At 42.4% G+C, this 19,634-nt stretch overlaps 2 protein-coding genes across 3 annotated transcripts in view; both read right to left on the reverse strand.

Annotated features, from left to right (window-relative positions):
* Positions 1–656: 656 nt before the first annotated feature.
* Positions 657–15,766, reverse strand: PDCL (phosducin like). Of its 2 annotated transcripts, XM_022578799.3 has the most exons (4): positions 15,653–15,766; positions 13,884–14,060; positions 5,095–5,276; positions 657–2,898 (listed from the first exon to the last, which is right to left on the reverse strand). In XM_022578799.3, the coding sequence occupies exons 2-4, from the start codon at positions 14,053–14,055 to the stop codon at positions 2,347–2,349; spliced, it is 906 nt and encodes a 301-aa protein (XP_022434507.1). In that variant the 5' UTR covers positions 14,056–14,060; positions 15,653–15,766; the 3' UTR covers positions 657–2,346. The 2 variants fall into 2 exon arrangements, with proteins under 2 accessions (XP_022434507.1, XP_022434508.1); XM_022578800.3 differs by lacking the exon at positions 15,653–15,766 and having other exon boundaries at positions 13,884–14,246.
* RC3H2 (ring finger and CCCH-type domains 2) overlaps positions 15,653–19,634 on the reverse strand; it is a 61,838-nt gene continuing 57,856 nt past the window's right edge. Inside the window, exon 21 of the mRNA XM_089913712.1 lies at positions 15,653–19,070. Coding sequence (XP_089769838.1) covers positions 19,010–19,070 — 61 coding nt within the window. The 3' untranslated portion in view covers positions 15,653–19,009. The remainder of the gene's footprint in view (positions 19,071–19,634) is intronic.

Genomic DNA, 19,634 nt, shown 5'->3' on the forward strand with positions numbered 1-19,634 from the left:
AAACTTGAACCAGCCTCAGAATCACTTAGAGGGCTTGTGAAAAGTGTGCCGAGCCACTCTCAGGATTTCCGATGCAGTAGGTCTGGGATGAAGCCTGAGACTTTGCATTTCTAACAAGTTCCCCAGTGTATCTCATGTTGCTGTTCTTGAACCACACATGGAGAACCACTGAACAACCCATGAGGTACTGTTGTTCCCACTGCCCAGGCGAGGAAACTGAGTTTCAGGAAGGCTAGGTGCCTCAACGGAAGCTCCACCACCAGTGAGAAACAGACAGTATTTGATCTGACTCCAAAGCCCGTGCTGTTTGCATTACCCCTGAGTTGGAGATTTAAGACTCTAAGAATTCCCCATCCCATGTCTGTTCACTTTATCCTAGAATTTCTGCTCTTGAAAGGCGAAGTCAAGGTTCTGGGAGACCATAATATCAATATAGTTTCATCTCCAATGAGAACCAGTACATGGCTTGTAAAAGCTTTTAAAATGTTTCTGTCCATTACCCAATAATTCCTCTTCTAGAAATCTATACTAAGAGAATGATCCAAAATATAGCCCAAAATACAAACTGTTTTAGCAAAAAGCTAGGAATCTAAATATCCAATATTAAGGGTCTGGTTAAATAAAGTATGGCATATCCAAGTGATGGAATATTATCAGGCTGTTAAAAATTATTTATTTAGAATTTTTATAACATGTCAAAGCATTTATGATATAATATTAAACAAAACACAGAACTAAATTCAAAAAGCTCTCAATGTATTAAAAATATTAAAAAAACTGGAAGAAAATAAAAACACTGACAACAGTTGTCTCTGCCTCTAATAATTTTCTATACTTTCCACACACTTTCTACAATGAGTTTTTTTAAATTAAAAAACCATGCACTTTCTTTTTGTTGATTAACTACAAGAGATACTGTCATGACCCTTCTACAGTTAGTCAATTCCTAAATAGCCAGGAAAAGCAAAACTGAACTTTAAAGCTAACATTTAATTACAGATTACATTTTCCCTGGCCCTACACTGTACACATTTTAAAGTAAAAAACATGAGGAGAAAACTCAAAAGACAATCATTATTATAAACACACAGAAAGAAGACCAGAAAGATACCTGTAAAAATGATTTAACAGGGATTATTTTTGGTTGGTGGAATTACAAAGCTTTTCAATCTTTTTAGCTTAACAATTTTTGTTACATTTTCTACAATGAACATCAATTACTTTTGTAATAAAAAGTCTTTGCTGTTTTCAAGAGAACACCACCAAGCAAATTACAGCACACCTATACAACGGTATAAATAGCCACTTTAAAATGTTGTAAAAACATTTGCTATATTAGCTGACCATACTATAAAACAGTATGTTCAGAATGATCCCACTGTTTTGTTTAATAAGCAAACAAAATGTCTGTGTACACAAAACACCTTGGAAAAATATCCCAAAATATTAATAGTGTTTTACCCTAGGTGGCAGGATTATTCTAATTTTCTTAGTTTTGCTTCTGTATTTTCTGTATTCTATTGAATATTAACTTTTCCAATATGCAAAAAAGTTTTAACAAAAGCTACATGAAACCAAAAAATTACCTTGTTAAATAAAAAAGAAACAGAGAAAAAGATGAGCAGGGGTATCTTAATTGAAAGATCTTCCTTTAAAAAGGCTTCCCAGCTCTATCTCAGCTCTAATTTTCAAGCCAAGCTGGTCTTTCAGCATCAAGAGGGCAGTCCATCTCGATCCTTCCTCTACTGTAGACTTAATAATGCTTGAGCAGGATATCGACTCTGGCGACAAAGGTCACCCCCCTCTTGATGGGGCAAACATACACGGTCTGGAACCTTTAAACAAGACCCTGGGAGAGAATACGGTCTAGGGGGAAAAAATTTAACTGCCTTCTATGAGTCTGATTATAAGTAAATATAATTTACAATCATTTGATGAAGGAAATGTATTACTTACGTTGCAAATAACACACTAACTATAGAATTATATTCCCAGACCTGGCAGAGACCTCTGAGATCATCTGAAGACAATTTCCAGGACACTGTCTTCAGGATGCTATGTAAATACTGACTGGAAACAATAACAGAGATGTCATGCTAGAGAATCTTAAGTAAACAGTTCAAAAGCCTGGCTTCCTGTTTATACAATGTTAGGTCACTTTATGGATAGCCACAAGGTGATTCAGCATTCTGATTTGATAGAAGAATTTCTTGACTTGACATATCATAAAAGGGACTACAAAGAACAGCAGAAAAGCCAGAAGACACGGAAAAGAACGAAAATAAACACAAGGACGTGTGTCTTCCAGCCCAAACAATGAGAAATTTATGCCACCAGCCCAGCCATTCAATCTATTTCCAAATCGCTATCCTCGCTGTGGCAGGTGGCTGAGTTACGCACAGAGGTTACCAACAAGACTTCCTTTTCTGGAAGCAATCCAAACTCCTGGAGGAAAGCTTCAAGGTCCACCGCAAAGAAATCTTCCCCCAGCTGGTCAGTGACACGGACAAAGTTGCCAATCAGCTCGCCCCCCTTGTAGATGAGCAGGGCGGGAAGGGCGTTCCTGGTGAAGCGACTGCTGGCCCCGATCACCGAGCTCTTCACCCGGCAGAACTTGACGGCTGGGTACTCCGCGGCCAGGCAGATCATGCAACCGTTCATGGCTTCGGTCCCTGGGATGCCGTCCTCGTAAATATGGACCATGATGAGGGTGCTCTTCTGCTCTTTGTCAATCATGTCCAGAAACCCTTCTCCACTGGGGATTTCAAAAACCTGCTTGAACTGGGGCCCCTGGTGGAGCTGCTGCCGCATCTCTTCCATCCTCTGCTTCCGGTACCGCTGCAGGAACTCCTCGTCGTCTTGGTCCTCGTTCATCATGGCAAAGTCCTTCAGAGTCATCTGCGGGAGGACCAGCAAGTGAGCGTAAGAAACATAAACCCAACAGTGACATGGGTGACACAAGATGTATGAGGCGCCACGCTAATACTCTAGATGTGTTATACCTCACTGAAATCTTCTGATAACCCCATCGGGAAGGGACTTTTATTACCCTCACTTTACAAATGAGGTTCTGAGACTTGAGATTATCTGTATAAGTTCACATAGGTAGCAAGTATAAGACCAGGATTCAAACTAGATTTTTTAAAAAACCCAGGCTTTCAACTACTGTGTCATAGCGCCTCTCCATCCAGACAGGCGGCATCAGATAACATCACTTCGTGAGCTTTTGTCTTTTTGTCAGTCCTGACAATGGATTAATTATTTTATCCACTGTTTTGTTTTTGTTGAAAAGACAACAGGACATTAAGGAACCTGAACACTCATAATCCCTGCCCTGCACCACCCTCCTTGCCTCCCACGCCAAAACATACAGCCACACACATTCTAAAAATCTATTCTTCTTTTTATTACCAGTCACGTGCTAAAACCATTTCTGCTTTTATAACAGCAGCTGTGGGTGTACCAATTAAGCTATAGCCTGCTTTTGCCACGTAGCACTATTATATCATAAATTATTCCTCATGCTTCCAAACATGTTTTATAAAATTATAAATAATGTGGCCTATTTTGCTTAGCCACTCCCCTACTTCTGGCATTCAGGCAGTTGCCAGTTCTGTCTCATTGCAACAACCCAGCAGGACTGCCCCATGTGATCATGTGCTGTGTGGCTTTGTCTGGTCTCCACCGCAGCACAAGGAAGCGCTGTGAGCCGTGGGCATGTTGTCCTGAAGCCAGCTTCCATTACAAAAGCATTCTCCCTCTCCTGCCCTGGTGTAGCAAGACATCCCTGCTCCTGTGACGAAGCCCAGCTCTGCCTACCCTGGCACAGATGAGAGGGTGGCGGCTGGGAGGCCACACCAGATCAGGACACGTGTTGTTACTGCATCACAGCCAGAGCCATTCTTCTTCCCCTCTCACTGCTCCCCCACCAGAGCGGTTCTTTCTGACCTGTTATGGTCTTGCTTGAGTCTAATGCCCTGAAATCATCCTCCTGGTCAAGGCAAACTCCTCACTTAATCCTCTTGTCTGCTCCCCGACCCCGGCGGGTATTTCCAGCCAAGAGCTGCTTTGGGCCACAGCCAAATGATTTCAGGCACTTCTAGACATCCTTCCGTGGTCAGAGAGCATGGTGGGGAATTAAAGGATCCTTTTGAAGAACCCTTTGGGAAGGTAAGAGAGAGTCAGGGACCTAGTTCCAAATATCTTCCACAGTGTCTGCCTGCTTCTACTGTATTGCTTCACTAAAATAAATTCTCATGAATAGGCTTCAGATGAAACAGAACAACATCATGGAAAGAACAGGAAAATCTGGGTTAGAATCCCAGTTCCTATTAGCATTTCTTAATTGCACTGCCCTGAACAAGTCCCCTCCCGCCTCTCAGCTTTGGTTTCACCATCTGTAAAATGGGGATAATATCTCCCAATCTCAGAGGTTTGTTTCTGGCTCAAGGTAAGACCTCGAGAAAGGACAGGAAACTCACATTTCCTGATCACTTTCAACCGGCCTGTGATGGGCACTGTATTGAGAGACTGACCTCATTTAACCAACGACAAACCAGAGTCAGAGTGGAAGAGACATCCCCACAGTTACTAGTGGCACAGCTGAGATTCAAACCCAGGTGTGGCCAAGCTATGACGTGACTGCACTTTCTCCTGCACTGCACTGCTTCTTAGTATCTTTATTTAAATTTATTTTATTTATTTATTTTTGGCTGCACTGAGTCTTCGTTGCTGCACAGCTTTCTCTAGTTGCAGTGAGTGGGGGCTACTCTTCACTGCAGTGCGCGGGCTTCTGATTGCGGTGGCTTCTCTTGTTACGGAACACAGGCTCTAGGCGTGAGGGCTTCAGCAGTTGTGGCACATGGGCTCAGTAGTTGTGGCGCACGGGCTTAGCTGCTCTGCAGCATGTGGGATCTTCCTGGACCAGGGCTCGAACCCGTGTCCCCTGCATTGGCAGGCGGATTCTTAACCACTGCGCCACCTGGGAAGCCCTGCACCGCTTCTTGGAGGCCAAATCAAACCCTTCCGCCTCTTGAATCACTAAGCCCAGCAGCCAGGGTAGCCTCTGAGAAAGGCCTGGGCACTTCTAATTACCTTCCCACTGATCTTCTCCTGGAGGTCCTTCTGCTTCCGCTGCTCCTCCTCTTCGTCCACATGGGACCTGCAGCTCATGGACAGCTTCTTGATCAGCTTCTCCATCTCCCGGCACTGCTCCTCCCGCTGCTCCGTCTCCAGCTGTTTGAAGCGGCGCCAGTCATTGATCACGCCTTTTGGACCTGAGGTGGGGTGAATGTGGAGGTGACCAAGGATGAGCGAGGGATTATGGGCCAGCGCACATCTGTCTAAAGCTGGCTCCATCGACACCACAATGACACTCACACAGGGCAGCGTGGTCTACACGCAACCACGTCCAAGGCAGCCCAGTTTGCAAATTAAAGGGCCATGCGAAGGCCCAACATTAGGAGATGCGTGAAATAAATTCAGATTCATCTACTCAAAGGAAAACAAAGTGACTCTTAGAAAGGATGAGGCAGCTATATGTTCCCTGCCATGAAAAATGTCCAAACATATTAGGTCAAAAAAAAGCAAAATGCAGAACAGTATCATGGTATGATCCTTTAATTTTTAGAAAAAGAACTGTATGTCCATGTATAAATATTTACAGATATTTGTATATGTGCATGTACATTTGTATGTCCATAGAAAAATAGGTAAACTGTTAACAGTGGTTGTCTCTAGGCAGTGAGATCGAAGGGGACTGGTGACAGAGAACTTTTACTTTTTTCTTACTATGTTCCCGTATTATCTTTTTTTTTTTTTTTTTTTTTGCAGTACGCGGGCTTCTCACTGTTATGGCCTCTCCCATTGCGGAGCACAGGCTCCGGACGTGCAGGCTCAGCGGCCATGGCTCACGGGCCCAGCCGCTCCGCGGCATGTGGGATCCTCCCGGACCGGGGCATGAACCCGCGTCCCCTGCATCGGCAGGCGGACTCTCAACCACTGCGCCACCAGGGAAGCCCTATCTGACTTTTTTAACAAGATTGTGGCAGGTTGTTCTGTTAGTCAAGCTACCCCCAAACCCCCCTGTCCCCATGCTATATAGCCCTGCCCCTTACCACATGACTTGCAATACCTCCTGTGGGATGAGAACATGTATCCCCAGCCCACTGATGTGGGGCTTGCCCATGTGACTTGCTGTGGCCAATGGATTCTGAGCAAAAACGCAATGAGTCACTACATGTTTCCAACAGCCCCCTCTTGCTCTCTATACTTGGTCATGGGAACAGCATGTCCCAGACAGGGGCTGCTCCTTGAGCCTAGTTCCTGGATGATAGGACATACAAAGCAGAAGCGGGGCAGCTGCTGACCCCAACAGGCATCACGCAACATGACTGAGAAATAAACCTTTGTTGTCACAAGCCACTGAGACAAAAATATAAACATCTGTATAAAGAAAACTTTAAAATGCTGCCAAGAAACACTACAAAAGACCTGAATAAATGGAGCAACGCCATATTCCTGGCTACGAAGATGCAACATCACAAGGGTACCAATTATCCCCAAATTAATCCATATATTTAATGTGTTTCTGATGAAAGTATGTGATTACACACATGTGCCTGCTCCTGAATTTGCGGTGGAAAAATAAGAAAGCAAAAGTTAAGAAAATAATAAGAAAGCAAAAGTTAAGGAAATAATAATAAAAATAGAAGGGTATTGTATGGGGGGGGACCAGACCTACCAGATACTAAAACATATTATAACACGATAGTTAAAAACAGTGTGATATAGCACAGTAAAAGACAAATCAGTGGAAGAGACTACAAAGTATGGCTAAAGACGCAAATATAAGCAGAAATTCAGTATGTGATAAAACTGACATTTCAAAACAATGGAGAAAAGATGGTTTATTCAATAAATGATGCTGAAACAACTGGGCAGCAATCCAAAAAAAATTAAGTTGGAGTCCTACCACATACCTTGCACGGAAACGAATTCCAGATAAATCGTTGTGTTAAAAAAAAAAAAAATCATAAAAATACTAAAAAAAAAAAAAAAAGCCATGGGACTGTCTTTTTATAATCCTGGAGTGAAGAAAGGCCTTTTACATAAGAAACAAAACTAAAACTATAAAATAATGCTTTCAAGCACATAACAATTAAAAAAACTTTCTGCCAGGATAAGAACAAAAGCCAAGAGTCAAACAATAAACTGGTAGAAATATTTGCAACTCAAACCACAGATTAATTTCCTTAATATATAGCTCCCTAAGAAGAAAAAGACCAACTACCCAATTTCAAAAATGAGCAAAGGATATGAATACAACCTTTAAAATTATGAAAAGAGGCTCAACATCACTCCTAAAAAGATAGAAAATAAAACTACGGTGAGCTGCCTTATGGATGGCAAAGATCAAAAAGTCTGATAACATAGTAGAAGGTCACATATATGGGGAAATATCACACTCCTGCTTAAACTATAAACCAGTACCAACTCAACTGACAGCAATTTGGCAATAATAAAATGTAAAAGTGTAAATATGCCATTTCTCGGAATTTATGCTACCAATACACTCATACCCGTGATTTAGGTGATACCGAACACCTATCAATTTGAGAAGCGGGATTCAAACGCAGGCAAGTCTGTTGTAATTATCAGCATGTCGCTACGCATACATATTCATGCTGTGCAGTGAAATGGCTAGAACCACGCACAGCGAAATGGTAACAGTAGGTTATCTCTGGATGCGGGTCTGGAATTAGAAGTGATCACGACCCAACACCAGTCCCTCCCATCAGGAAACTTACACAAGCCTCTTAGATAGCCTCATGCACCAGAGGGCAGACAGCAGAAGCAAGAAGAACTACAGTCCTGCAGCCTGTGGAACAAAATCCACATTCACAGCAAGATAGACAAGATGAAAAGGCAGAGGGCTATGTACCAAATGAAGGATCAAGATAAAACCCCAGAAAAATAACTAAATGAAGTGGAGATAGGCAACCTTCCAGAAAAAACATTCAGAATAATGATAGTGAAGGTGATGCAGGACCTCGGAAAAACAATGCAGGCAAAGAACGAGAAAATGCAAGAAATGTTTAACAAAGACCTAGAAGAGGGCTTCCCTGGTGGCGCAGTGGTTGAGAGTCCGCCTGCCAATTCAGGGGACACGGGTTTGTGCCCCAGTCCGGGAAGATCCCACATGCCGCGGAGCGGCTGGGCCCATGAGCCATGGCTGCTGAGCCTGCGCATCCGGAGCCTGTGCTCCGCAACGGGAGAGGCCACAACAGTGAGAGGCCCGCGTACTGCAAAAAAAAAAAAAAAAAAAGACCTAGAAGAATTAAAGAACAAACAAACAGTGATGAACAATACAATAACTGAAATGAAAACTACACTAGAAGGAATCAATAGCAGAATAACAAGCAGAAGAACAGATAAGTGACCTGGAAGATAGAATGGTAATTCACTGCTGAGGAACAGAATAAAGAAAAAAGAATGAAAAGAAATGAAGACAGCTTAAGAGACCTCTGGGACAACATTAAACGCAACAACATTCACATTATAGGGGTCCAAGAAGAAGAGAGAGCGAAAGGACCCAAGAAAATATCTGAAGAGATTATAGTCGAAAATTTCCCTAACATGGGAAAGGAAATAGCCACCCAAGTCCAGGAAGCGCAGAGAGTCCCATACAGGATAAACCCAAGGAGAAACGCACCGAGACACATAGTAATCAAATTGGCAAAAATTAAAGACAAAGAAAAATTATTGAAAGCAGCAAGGGAAAAATGACAACATACAAGGGAACTCCCATAAGGTTAACAGCTGATTTCTCAGCAGAAACTCTACAGGCCAGAAGGGAGTGGCATGATATATTTAAAGTGATGAAAGGGAAGAACCTACAACCAAGATTACTCTACGCGGCAAGGATCTCATTCAGATTCGATGGAGAAATCAAAAGCTTTACAGACAAGCAAAAGCCAAGAGAATTCAGCACCACCAAACCAGCTCTACAACAAATGCTAAAGGAACTTCTCTAAGTGGGAAACACAAGACAAGAAAAGAACCTACAAAAAAAAACCCCAAACAATTAAGAAAATGGTCATAGGAACATACATATCAATAATTACCTTAAACGTGAATGGATTAAATACTCCAGCCAAAAGACATGGGCTTGCTGAATGGATACAAAAACAAGACACATCTATATGCTGTCTACAAGAGACCCACTTCAGACCTAGGGACACATATAGACTGAAAGTGAGGGGATGGAAAAAGATATTCCATGCAAATGGAAATTAAAAGAAAGCTGGAGTAGCAATACTCATATCAGATAAAATAGACTTTAAAATAAAGAATGTTACAAGAGACAAGGAAGGACACTACATAATGATCAAGGGATCAATCCAAGAAGAATATAACAATTATAAATATACATGCACCCAACATAGGAGCACCTCAATACATTAGGCAACTGCTAACAGCTATAAAAGAGGAAATTGACAGTAACACAGTAATAGTGGGGGACTTTAACACCTCACTTACACCAATGGACAGATCATCCAAATTGAAAATTAATAAGGAAACACAAGCTTTAAATGACACAATAGACCAGATAGATTTAATTGATATTTATAGGACATTCCATTCAAAAACAGCAGATTACACTTTCTTCTCAAGTGCACAGGGAACATTCTCCAGGATAGATCACATCTTGGGTCACAAATAAAGCCTCAGTAAATTTCAGAAAATTGAAATCATATCAAGCATCTTTTCTGATCACAACCCTATGAGACTAAAAATGAATTACAGGGAAAAAAATGTAAAAAACACAAACACATGGACGCTAAACAATACATTATTAAATAACCAAGACATCATTGAAGAAATAAAAGAGGAAATCAAAAAATACCTACAGACAAATGACAATGAAAACACGATGATCCAAACCCTATGGGATGCAGCAAAAGCTGTTCTAAGAGGGAAGTTTATAGATATACAAGCCTACCTCAAGAAACAAGAAAAATCTCAAATAAACAATCTAACCTTACACCTAAAGGAACTAGAGAGAGAAGAACAAACAAAACCCAAAGTTAGCAGAAGGAAAGAAATCATAAAGATCAGATCAGAAATAAATGAAATAGAAAGAAAGAAAACAATAGCAAAGATCAATAAAACTAAAAGCTAGTTCTTTGAGAAGATAAACAAAAATGATAAACCATTAGCCAGACTCATGTAGAAAAAGAGGGAGAGGACTCAAATCAATAAAATTAGAAATGAAAAAGAAGTTACAACAGACACCGCAGAAATACAAAGCATCCTATGAGACTACTACAAGCAACTCTATGCCAATAAAATGGACAACCTGGAAGAAATGGACAAATTCTTAGAAAGGTATAACCTTCCAAGACTGAACCAGGAAGAAATAGAAAATATGAACAGACCAACCACAAGCACTGATATTGAAACTGTGATTAAAAAGCTTCCAACAGGGCTTCCCTGGTGGCGCAGTGGTTGGGATTCCACCTGCCGATGCAGGGGGCGCGGGTTCGTGCTCCGGTCCAGGAATATCCCACATGACGCAGAGCAGCTGGGCCAGTGAGCCATGGCTGCTGAGCCTGCGTGTCCGGAGCCTGTGCTCCACAACGGGAGAGGCCACAACAGTGAGAGGCCCGCGTACCACAAAAAGAAAAAAAAAAAAAAATCTTCCAATGAACAAAAGTCCAGGACCAGATGGTTTCACAGGTGAATTCTATCAAACATTTAGAGAAGAGCTAACACCTATCCTTCTCAAACTCTTCCAAAAACGTACAGAGGAAGGAACACTCCCAAACTCATTCTATTAGGCCACCATCACCCTGATATCAAAACGAGACAAAGATACTACAAAAAAAGAAAATTACAGACCCATATGACTGATGAATATAGACGCAAAAATCCTCAACAAAATACAGGCAAACAGAATCCAACAACACATTCAAAGGATCATACACAATGATCAAGTGGGATTTATCCAGGGATGCAAGGATTCTTCAATATATGCAAATCAATCAATGTGATACACCTTATTAACAAACTGAAGGAAAAAAACCATATGATCGGGCTTCCCTGGTGGCGCAGTGGTTGAGAGTCCACCTGCCGACGTAAGTGACGCGGGTTCCAGCCCTGGTCCGGGAAGATCCCACATGCCGCGGAGCGGCTGGGCCCGTGAGCCATGGCCGCTGACCTTGCGCGTCTGGAGCCTGTGCTCCGCAACAGGAGAGGCCACAACAGTGAGAGGCCCGCGTACCGCAAAAAAACAAACAAAAAAAACAAACCATATGACCATCTCAATAGATGCAGAAAAAGCTTTTGACAAAATTCAACACCCATTTATGATAAAAACTCTCCTGAAAGTGGGCATAGAGGGAACCTACCTCAACATAATAAAGGCCATATATGACAAACCCACAGCAAACATCATTCTCAACGGTGAAAAACTGAAAACATTTCCTCTAAAATCAGGAACAAGACAAGGATGTCTACTCTCACCACTATTATTCAACATAGTTTTGGAAGTCCTAGCCACGGCAGTCAGAGAAGAAAAAGAAATAAAGGAATACAAATTGGAAAAGAAGAAGTAAAACTGTCACTGTTTGAAGATGACATGCTACTATACGTAGAGAATCCTCAAAATTCCACCAGAAAACTACTAGAGCTAATCAATGAATTTAGTGAAGTTGCAGGATACAAAATTAATGCACAGAAATCCCTTGCATTCCTATACACTAATGATGAAAAATCTGAAAGTGAAATTAAGAAAACACTCCCATTTACCATTGCAACAAAAAGAATAAAATACCTAGGAATAAACCTACCTAGGGAGACAAAAGACCTGTATGTAGAAAACTATAAGACACTGATGAAAGAAATTAAAGATGATACCAACAGATGGAGAGATATACCATGTTGTTGGACTGGAAGAATCAATATTGTGAAAATGACTATACTACCCAAAGGAATCTACAGATTCAATGCAATCCCAATCAAATTACCAATGGCAGTTTTTACGGAACTAGAACAAAAAATCTTAAAATTTGTATAGAGACACAAAAGCCCCGAAGAGCCAAAGCAGTCTTGAGGGAAAAAAACAGACCTGGAAGAATCAGACTCCCTGACTTCAGATTATACTACAAAGCTACAGTAATCAAGACAATATGGTACTGGCACAAAAACAGAAACATAGATCAATGGAACAAGATAGAAAGCCCAGAGATGAACCAAAGCACCTATGGTCAACTAACCTATGACAAAGAAGGCAAGGATATACAATGGAGAAAAGACAGCCTCTTCAATAAGTGGTGCTGGGAAAACTGGACAGCTACATGTAAAAGAATGAAATTAGAACACTCCTTAACACCATACACAAAAATAAACTCAAAATGGATTAGAGACCTAAATGTAAGACGGACACTATAAAACTCTTAGAGCAAAACATAGGAAGAACACTCTATGACATAAATCACAGCAAGATCTTTTTTGATCCACCTCCTAGAGTAATGGAAATAAAAACAAAAATAAACAAATGGGACCTAATGAAACTTCAAAGGTTTTGCACAGCAAAGGAAACCATAAACAAGACGAAAAGAGAACCGTCAGAATGGGAGAAAACATTTGCAAATGAATCAACAGACAAAGGATTAATCTCCAAAATATATAAACAGCTCATGCAGCTCAATATTAAAGAAACAAACAACCCAATCCAAAAATGGGCAGAAGACCTAAATAGACATTTCTCCAAAGAAGACATATGGATGGCCAAGAAGCACATGAAAAGCTGCTCAACATCATTAATTTTTAGAGAAATGCAAATCAAAACTACAATGAGGTACCACCTTACACCAGTTAGAATGGGCATCATCAGAAAATCTACAAACAACAAATGCTGGAGTGGGTGTGGAAAAAAGGGAACCCTCCTGTACTGTTGGTGGGAATGTAAATTGATACAGCCATATGGAGAACAGTATGGAGGTTCCTTAAAAAACTAAAAATAGAATTACCATATGATCCAGCAATCCCACTACTGGGCATATACCCAGAGAAAACAATAATTCAAAAAGACACATGCACCCCAATGTTCATTGCAGCACTATTTACAATAGCCAGGTCACGGAAGCAACCTTAACGCCCATCGACAGACGAATGGATAAAGAAGATGTGGTACATATATACAATGGAATATTACTCAGCCATAAAAAGGAACGAAATTGGGTCATTTGTGGAGACGTGGATGGATCTAGAGATTGTCATACAGAGTGAAGTTAGTCAGAAAGAGAAAAACAAATATCGCATATTAACGCATGTATGTGGAACCTAGAAAAATGGTACAGATGAACTGGTTTGCAGGGCAGAAGTTGAGACACAGATGTAGAAAACAAATGTATGGACACCAGGGGGGAAAGCCCCGGGGGATGGGGATGGTGGTGTGATGAATTGGGCAATTGGGATTGACATGCATACACTGATGTGTATAAAATTGATGACTAATAAGAACCTACTGTATTAAAAAGTAAATAGGGCTTCCCTGGTGGCGCAGTGGTTGGGAGTTCGCCTGCCAATGCAGGGAACACGGGTTCGTGACCCGGTCCGGGAAGATCCCACATGCCGCGGAGCGGCTGGGCCCGTGAGCCATGGCCGCTGAGCCTGCGCGTCTGGAGCCTGTGCTCCGCAACGGGAGAGGCCACAGCAGTGAGAGGCCTGCGTACCGCCAAAAAAAAAAAAAAAAAGTAAATAAAATAAAAATTTAAAAAAAAGTTTAGTTTGAAAGAAAAGAAGTGATCACAAGACTTCTGATACATATTTAATGGACATTTTTTAAACCTGTTCCTGGAGCACAGGATTTCCAGTACCTGTGTTAACTGAGATGCCTTCGCCTGCCAACTCAGCATCTGCAGGCGTGGAACTGCCGGCCAGGGCACCCCTGTCTCTGTCCTTGTCCTCGTGGTCGCTGTCCTCATCCTCGCTGCTGCTGTAGTAGTACTGCAACTTCTCCCCCAGTAACTTATCATCCAGGGTCGTCATGGTGCCTGGGAGAGGGCGACATAGCAGGCTCTTTGCTGGCTTGAATCAGACAGACATGAATCTGAAGAGTTAGGGATCACCTGTGCTCAGATCCTATTATGCACAGGACCGTAAGAGTGACTGTTTTCATAAGCAGGATCTCAGCAAATCCATACCATGACCATGCACGATAGGGTTTATCATGTTCTTTCTGTAGAAGGTAAAATTGAGGCTCAGATAAAATTTCTCTGCCAACCTTTACAGCAAATGGCGGAGCTGGGCTCAGACCCCAGGGATCCTGACTCCAAGAGACTGAAGGTGTGAGTCACTGTCTTCTGAATAGTATACACTGAAGTAGGGTGGTGGCTTGGAGGAAACTACTGACTGACTGAACGTCTTATCTACACATACTCTTTGGTTTACCTACCAAGTAAGACTGCTGGCAATTGAAAAATTGGTAAGAATCCTCATGAGAAACTCCAAAAAGCAGCATCAAGAATGGGATGCTGACTGTTTGCCTAAGCCAATCATTCATCTGTCTCTTGCCTTCCACCTCCCAATCAGCACAGCGACGGTTAGGATGGATGGGCTCTGAAGCCCTAATAACTTTGGTTAAAAGACGGGCCCATGACAAGATTTTAATCACTCCCCAGTGTTTAAAGGACAATGGTTAGAGCCAAGCTTCTGCATCAGAAGAAGCCTGGTACATTCTGGGAGAAAGGTACAGCTTAGTCCCTGCCAGGCCTGCTTGCAGATCGCACAAGGAGGGGTTGTAACTCCAGCACCCCTTCCTTTAAGCATCCCAATACCATGCATCTTTGATTAAAGGCATCCCCGAGCCTGTTAGGCTCCATTACAAAGTGACTCTCCCACCGGGCGGGGAGGTCTGGCAAACAGAGACCTCCAATGCCCAGCACGAGGCCTCTACACAATCTGTCAAGCTCATATAGAGGCAGCCTGAATCAGTGGGGGAATCCGGTGACCCGGGCAGTCAGATGAGGAGAGGGGTACCTAAGTGGCAGAGTTGAGAAAAAGGCGCAGGTACACGGCCGGGCGCAGGGAGGTGGAGAGAAATAGGGGGACTAAACCTAACGTAAAGAGGCAGAGGGACCAAGGCGGTAAAGGTGGGAAGAAAGAGACGAGGAGGAATGTGTGCTCGGTGAGGGCGGGGCCGCTGAGGAGGCGGCAAGCGCAGGGCCAGCGGAGGGGCTGGTGGGAGGCGGGGCCTTTAGGGGGAGGAGTCGAGGGCGGGGCCAGCGGGAGAGCTGGCGGAGGGGAGGCCAGCGGGAGGGCCGGCGGAGGAGGCGGGGACTTTCGGGGGAGGAGTCGAGGGCGGGGCCAGCGGGAGGATTCGCGAAGGAGGCGGGACCTTTGAGGGTCGAGGGCGGGGCCAGCGGAAGCGCGGCGGAGGGGCGCGGAAGCTCTAAGGGAGGCCGAGGGAGGTGGGGCCAGCGGAGACTGGGCGGGGAAGTTGCGGAGAGCGTGGGGGGGTCGAGGGGGCGCACCGACAAGACCTTCTCACCCAGGCTCGCCGACCACCCGTATTCCACCACCTCCCACCGGTATTCCATACCCGCCGCTTCTTCCCGGCTGACCTCAGTGCAGCTACCCGGCCTACCTCAGTCTGGATCCCTTCAGGCTGGCACTTCGGAAGGAAGGGAGCGCTCGGCTGGAGAAAGAGAAATGGGTCGGCGCCTTGAGCGCTAAGAGAAAAGCCGCCTGAGTCCCGACTGCGCGGACCAATGAGGCGGCCTTCCTGCGTCAGCGCGGATACACGCTGCCCAATTAGAGGAAGCGTATCCTGGCGGCCAAGGGAGAAGCTACGGGTCCTACTTGGGGACAAACATCTTGACAATAATAATACGCTTCTATTTTTATTTTTGTTTTAATTTGAACGAAAGGCCACACTAGATATGCCCAGCTTTGAGCAGTAAGAACAATTTCGTTACCTTTGAAGTTTCCGAAAACATTCCACATGTTTTTTTTTTATTGATTCTTAATCACATCACGTCTATTAAGACAGAAGACAGACTCGGACATTAATTTGCCCAAGAACACATAGCCGTTTTGGATTAAAAAAAGAAGAAGGAAAAAAAAAAAAAAGCCAAGTCCAGGACAACTAAACGCAAAGTGAAATCCTGGATTGGACCCTGGAACAGAAAAAGGACGTGAATGGCACAACTGACGAAATTTGAACAAGGTGTATCAAGTAATAATATTATTGTATCAATAGTTTTGATAATTGTACTACGGTTATGTAAGATGTTAACTTTAGGGGATTCTGGGTGAAGAACATAGGGGTACGCTATACTATTTTTGCAACTTTTTGTAAACCTAATTTCACATTCTGAGCCCTTATTGAGATGTCCAGTACACAACACGAAGTAGCTCATGGAAAGCTTTGTGTAAATTGAATCATTCGAAATATACTAAAACAATACACCCTTTAAAATAGGTAAGTTTTATTTCCCTAAAGTTTGAGAGATTCTGAATTTGTGGTTCTACACCACCTGCAATTGTCTGCAAATTTGTATATGTGCATATTTTTCTGAGAAGCTGTTTGTTCAGGCTACCAAGAGTCAGAACCCCCATCCTCAAAGTTAAGAACAATTCATATAAATAGATCCTACGGTAACTTTTTATATTTTTTGTTTGCATAATGAATAATCAGATTTGTGAGAACAGCCAACTTGAATATGCTTGTGATCTGCTGTTAAGTGACAAGCCAGGACCCAGCAACAGTGCCTCTGTGTAGGAGAGTCCCCCTAAATATTTGTTAAATGAATACTAGATGAATGCTTTGCTTTTTTGTTTCTACTCACATCTCCCTGAAGCAGGGGTCTTCTTCATGCATGGTGCTCCTTTTCCTTCAAAATTCACTTTAAATTTAAGGCTGCAGTCCTCATGGGGGTCCTCAGAGCTGCTCAACAATCGTAGTTGCCCGACTCTCTAAGTGAAGCAGTTCACATCTCTTCTCTCAAATGTTCAACACCCTTTCCCCTCTCCTCACCTACCTTATGACCGCGATTCTTATTTCACATGAAAAATAGAAGCAATCAAAAGACACTTGCACCTTCAAAATGTACAACAACCCCCTGCATCTGTACCTGTTAAATGAATCACCAGTGCAGCGGATCCGGCTCCTCCAGCCTAGTAAGGAAGTCTGTTCCTGCAGTTACCTCCTCTCTCTCTCCCCTGCATATTCAGGCTTTCTTTCTAATACTTTCTATTTTCTTTCTAAAATTTTCCTAGTTTTCATTTCTAAAAGAAAATCCTCTCAGATACCATTTTCCACTGTTCAGATTGTTTAAAAAAAAAGTTTGATAACAGTGAGACTGTGGGGAATACATGGCTGGTGAAAGTATAAGTTGATACAACTCTTATGGATGGCAATTGAGAAATATCTATCAGTATTGCAAAAACATGCCTTTAACCCAGCAATTCCACTCCTGGAAGTTTATCCTATAGATATACTTGCATGAATGTATTGTTTAAAAATAAAGGAACATGGAGAACATTATGTATTAGTTTCCTGCCTTTTGCAATAAAAAATAGGAATAATATTTTCTTATGTGTGCATGAAGAAAAGAATTGAAGAATATACAAGAAATAATAAATTCAGATGGGAATCAGGAGTGAAAGGGAGACATTTTATACATAATGTTTTATGTATAATTTTTAATCATGTGAAAGTATTATCTATTATGTTCCAAAAGTTAACAATTTTTTTAGAGTCAACCCTCACTTTCCTCCCTCACCATGCCTCTCCAGCCCCATCTCATTTCTCTGATCTCCTTTACAGACAGATCTAATAGATCTGCTCTATTCCCTCCTCATCCTACTTCAATTAGGTTTTTGTTCCCACCAGTCCACTGAAATCACACCTATGAAGGCAGTGACTTCCTAGTTGCCAAATCCTCAGTAAAGTCTCGGTTCTGCTTTAATTGAACCACTCAGCAGCATTTGACAGTTAATCACTCCTTCTGGAAACCCTTTCTTCTCTTGGTTTTCAGAAGGATACCTTCTCCTAGTTTCTCCAGCTTTGTTGATACCCTCATTAACTGTTCTGCTTCTGACCTCTAAATAACGGAATGCCCCAGGTTCAAACTTTTGACACCTTCTTTGTGTATACTCGTTCTATATATACTCCTGTCAAAGAATACCATGGAGGCAGTTAATTATATGCAAACAAATTTACTCATAGGAAGGAGAGAATCAATAGGTGACTGTCAAGGAGGGTTTAAAAAACGGATTCATAAAAGACGGGGGAAATGTGGGATGTCAGGAAACCATGAGTCTTGTCTGCTTTTCTAGAAGGAAACTGACAAGCTAGCATTTTGCAAAGCAGTCAGTCTAGGCAGTCTGCCCTGGAGCTGTCTGGCTCAAGGCATCGATGAAAACAATGTTAGCTAATTCTCCAGAAAACTTAAGTAGAAGTACACAGAACAGGTTGTCTCTGTATATTGTAAAAGAGAGAGAGAGAGAGACACGGAATCTAAGACCAAGATGGAAACCAGTCTTTTATAACCTAACCTTGTAAGTTATGCCCAATCACTTCAGTTGTATTATTTTCATTAGAAATGAGCCAGTGAGTCCAGCCCACACTCAAGGGGAAGGAATTACACAAGAACATGAATACCATACCAAGAGGCTCAGGGGCCCATCCTATGAACTACCTACCACAGAAGCTGTCTTTAGGGGGACTGAGGGCCAGTTAAGTATGGAGACATATTTAGGTTGATAATATTTGAGGATTTTTTTTTTTTTTTTTTTTTTAGGCTGCGTTGGGTCTTCGTTGCTGCGTGTGGGCTTTTCTCTAGTTGTGGTGTGCGGGCTTCTCATTGCGGTGGCTTCTCTTGTTGCGGAGCACGGGGTCTAGGCACACGGGCTTCAGTAGTTGTGGTGCGCAGGCTCAGTAGTTGTGGCTCGCAGGCTTAGTTGCTCCACAGCATGTGGGATCTTCCCGGACCAGGGATCAAACCCATGTCCCCTGCATTGGCAGGCGGATTCTTAACCACTGAGCCACCAGGGAAGTCCTGAGGATTTTGAAGTTGGGTAACATAATTAAAAGCCAGAAAGGAAAAGATAGCTATCATTGTAAATTACACAGCTTAAAGAGTTGAGGGGACAGAAAACAGGAATAAACAAAAGGTGAAAAGTTAAGAGAAAGAGGAGAAAACTAATAAAATGCAAGTCTAAATGTAAATTTACAGTTTTAAGATTCATTTTCATTGGTCTCTTTTAATATATTCATTCTCCTAGTTGTGTATTATAGAGGGATTATCCAGTGGTATCCTTGCTGGGAGTGTAGTTTGCATCTGTCAGGAAAACGACTGTGTACATGAGATAGTTAACAGTATTCATCAGGACCACTCCATTTATCTTACCAATATCTGGGGATGATGTGGATAGTGAAGTTTCCTTTTAATGAGAGTACCATGTGTAATTTATAGTTTGTCAGGTATTTTACCTGTAATGTAAGGTTTTTGTTTATCCATAGAGAGTATTGAAGGTATTCCCTAGTGGGAAAACCAAAATAAGCTGTTAAAGCATTTGCCTTTTATCAAGGGAAAATCTTGATCCAACCAGAAGATTTACAA

This window comes from Delphinapterus leucas, chromosome 6 (genome assembly GCF_059928025.1).
Source record: "Delphinapterus leucas isolate spDelLeu-1000000601 "Yukka" chromosome 6, BTC_Dleu_Yukka2, whole genome shotgun sequence".
NCBI classification, from domain to species: Eukaryota; Metazoa; Chordata; class Mammalia; order Artiodactyla; family Monodontidae; genus Delphinapterus; species Delphinapterus leucas.

Excerpts from the sequence above, each read along its gene's own strand:
- PDCL (XM_022578799.3), bottom strand. The coding sequence starts at position 14,055 with ATGACGACCCTGGATGATAAGTTACTGGGGGAGAAGTTGCAGTACTAC. Across the intron at positions 5,277-13,883 it reads AGGCATCTCAGTTAACACAG|GTCCAAAAGGCGTGATCAAT; the intron begins GTACTGGAAATC and ends ACCCCACCTCAG. Across the intron at positions 2,899-5,094 it reads AGGAGAAGATCAGTGGGAAG|ATGACTCTGAAGGACTTTGC; the intron begins GTAATTAGAAGT and ends GTCCTCCCGCAG.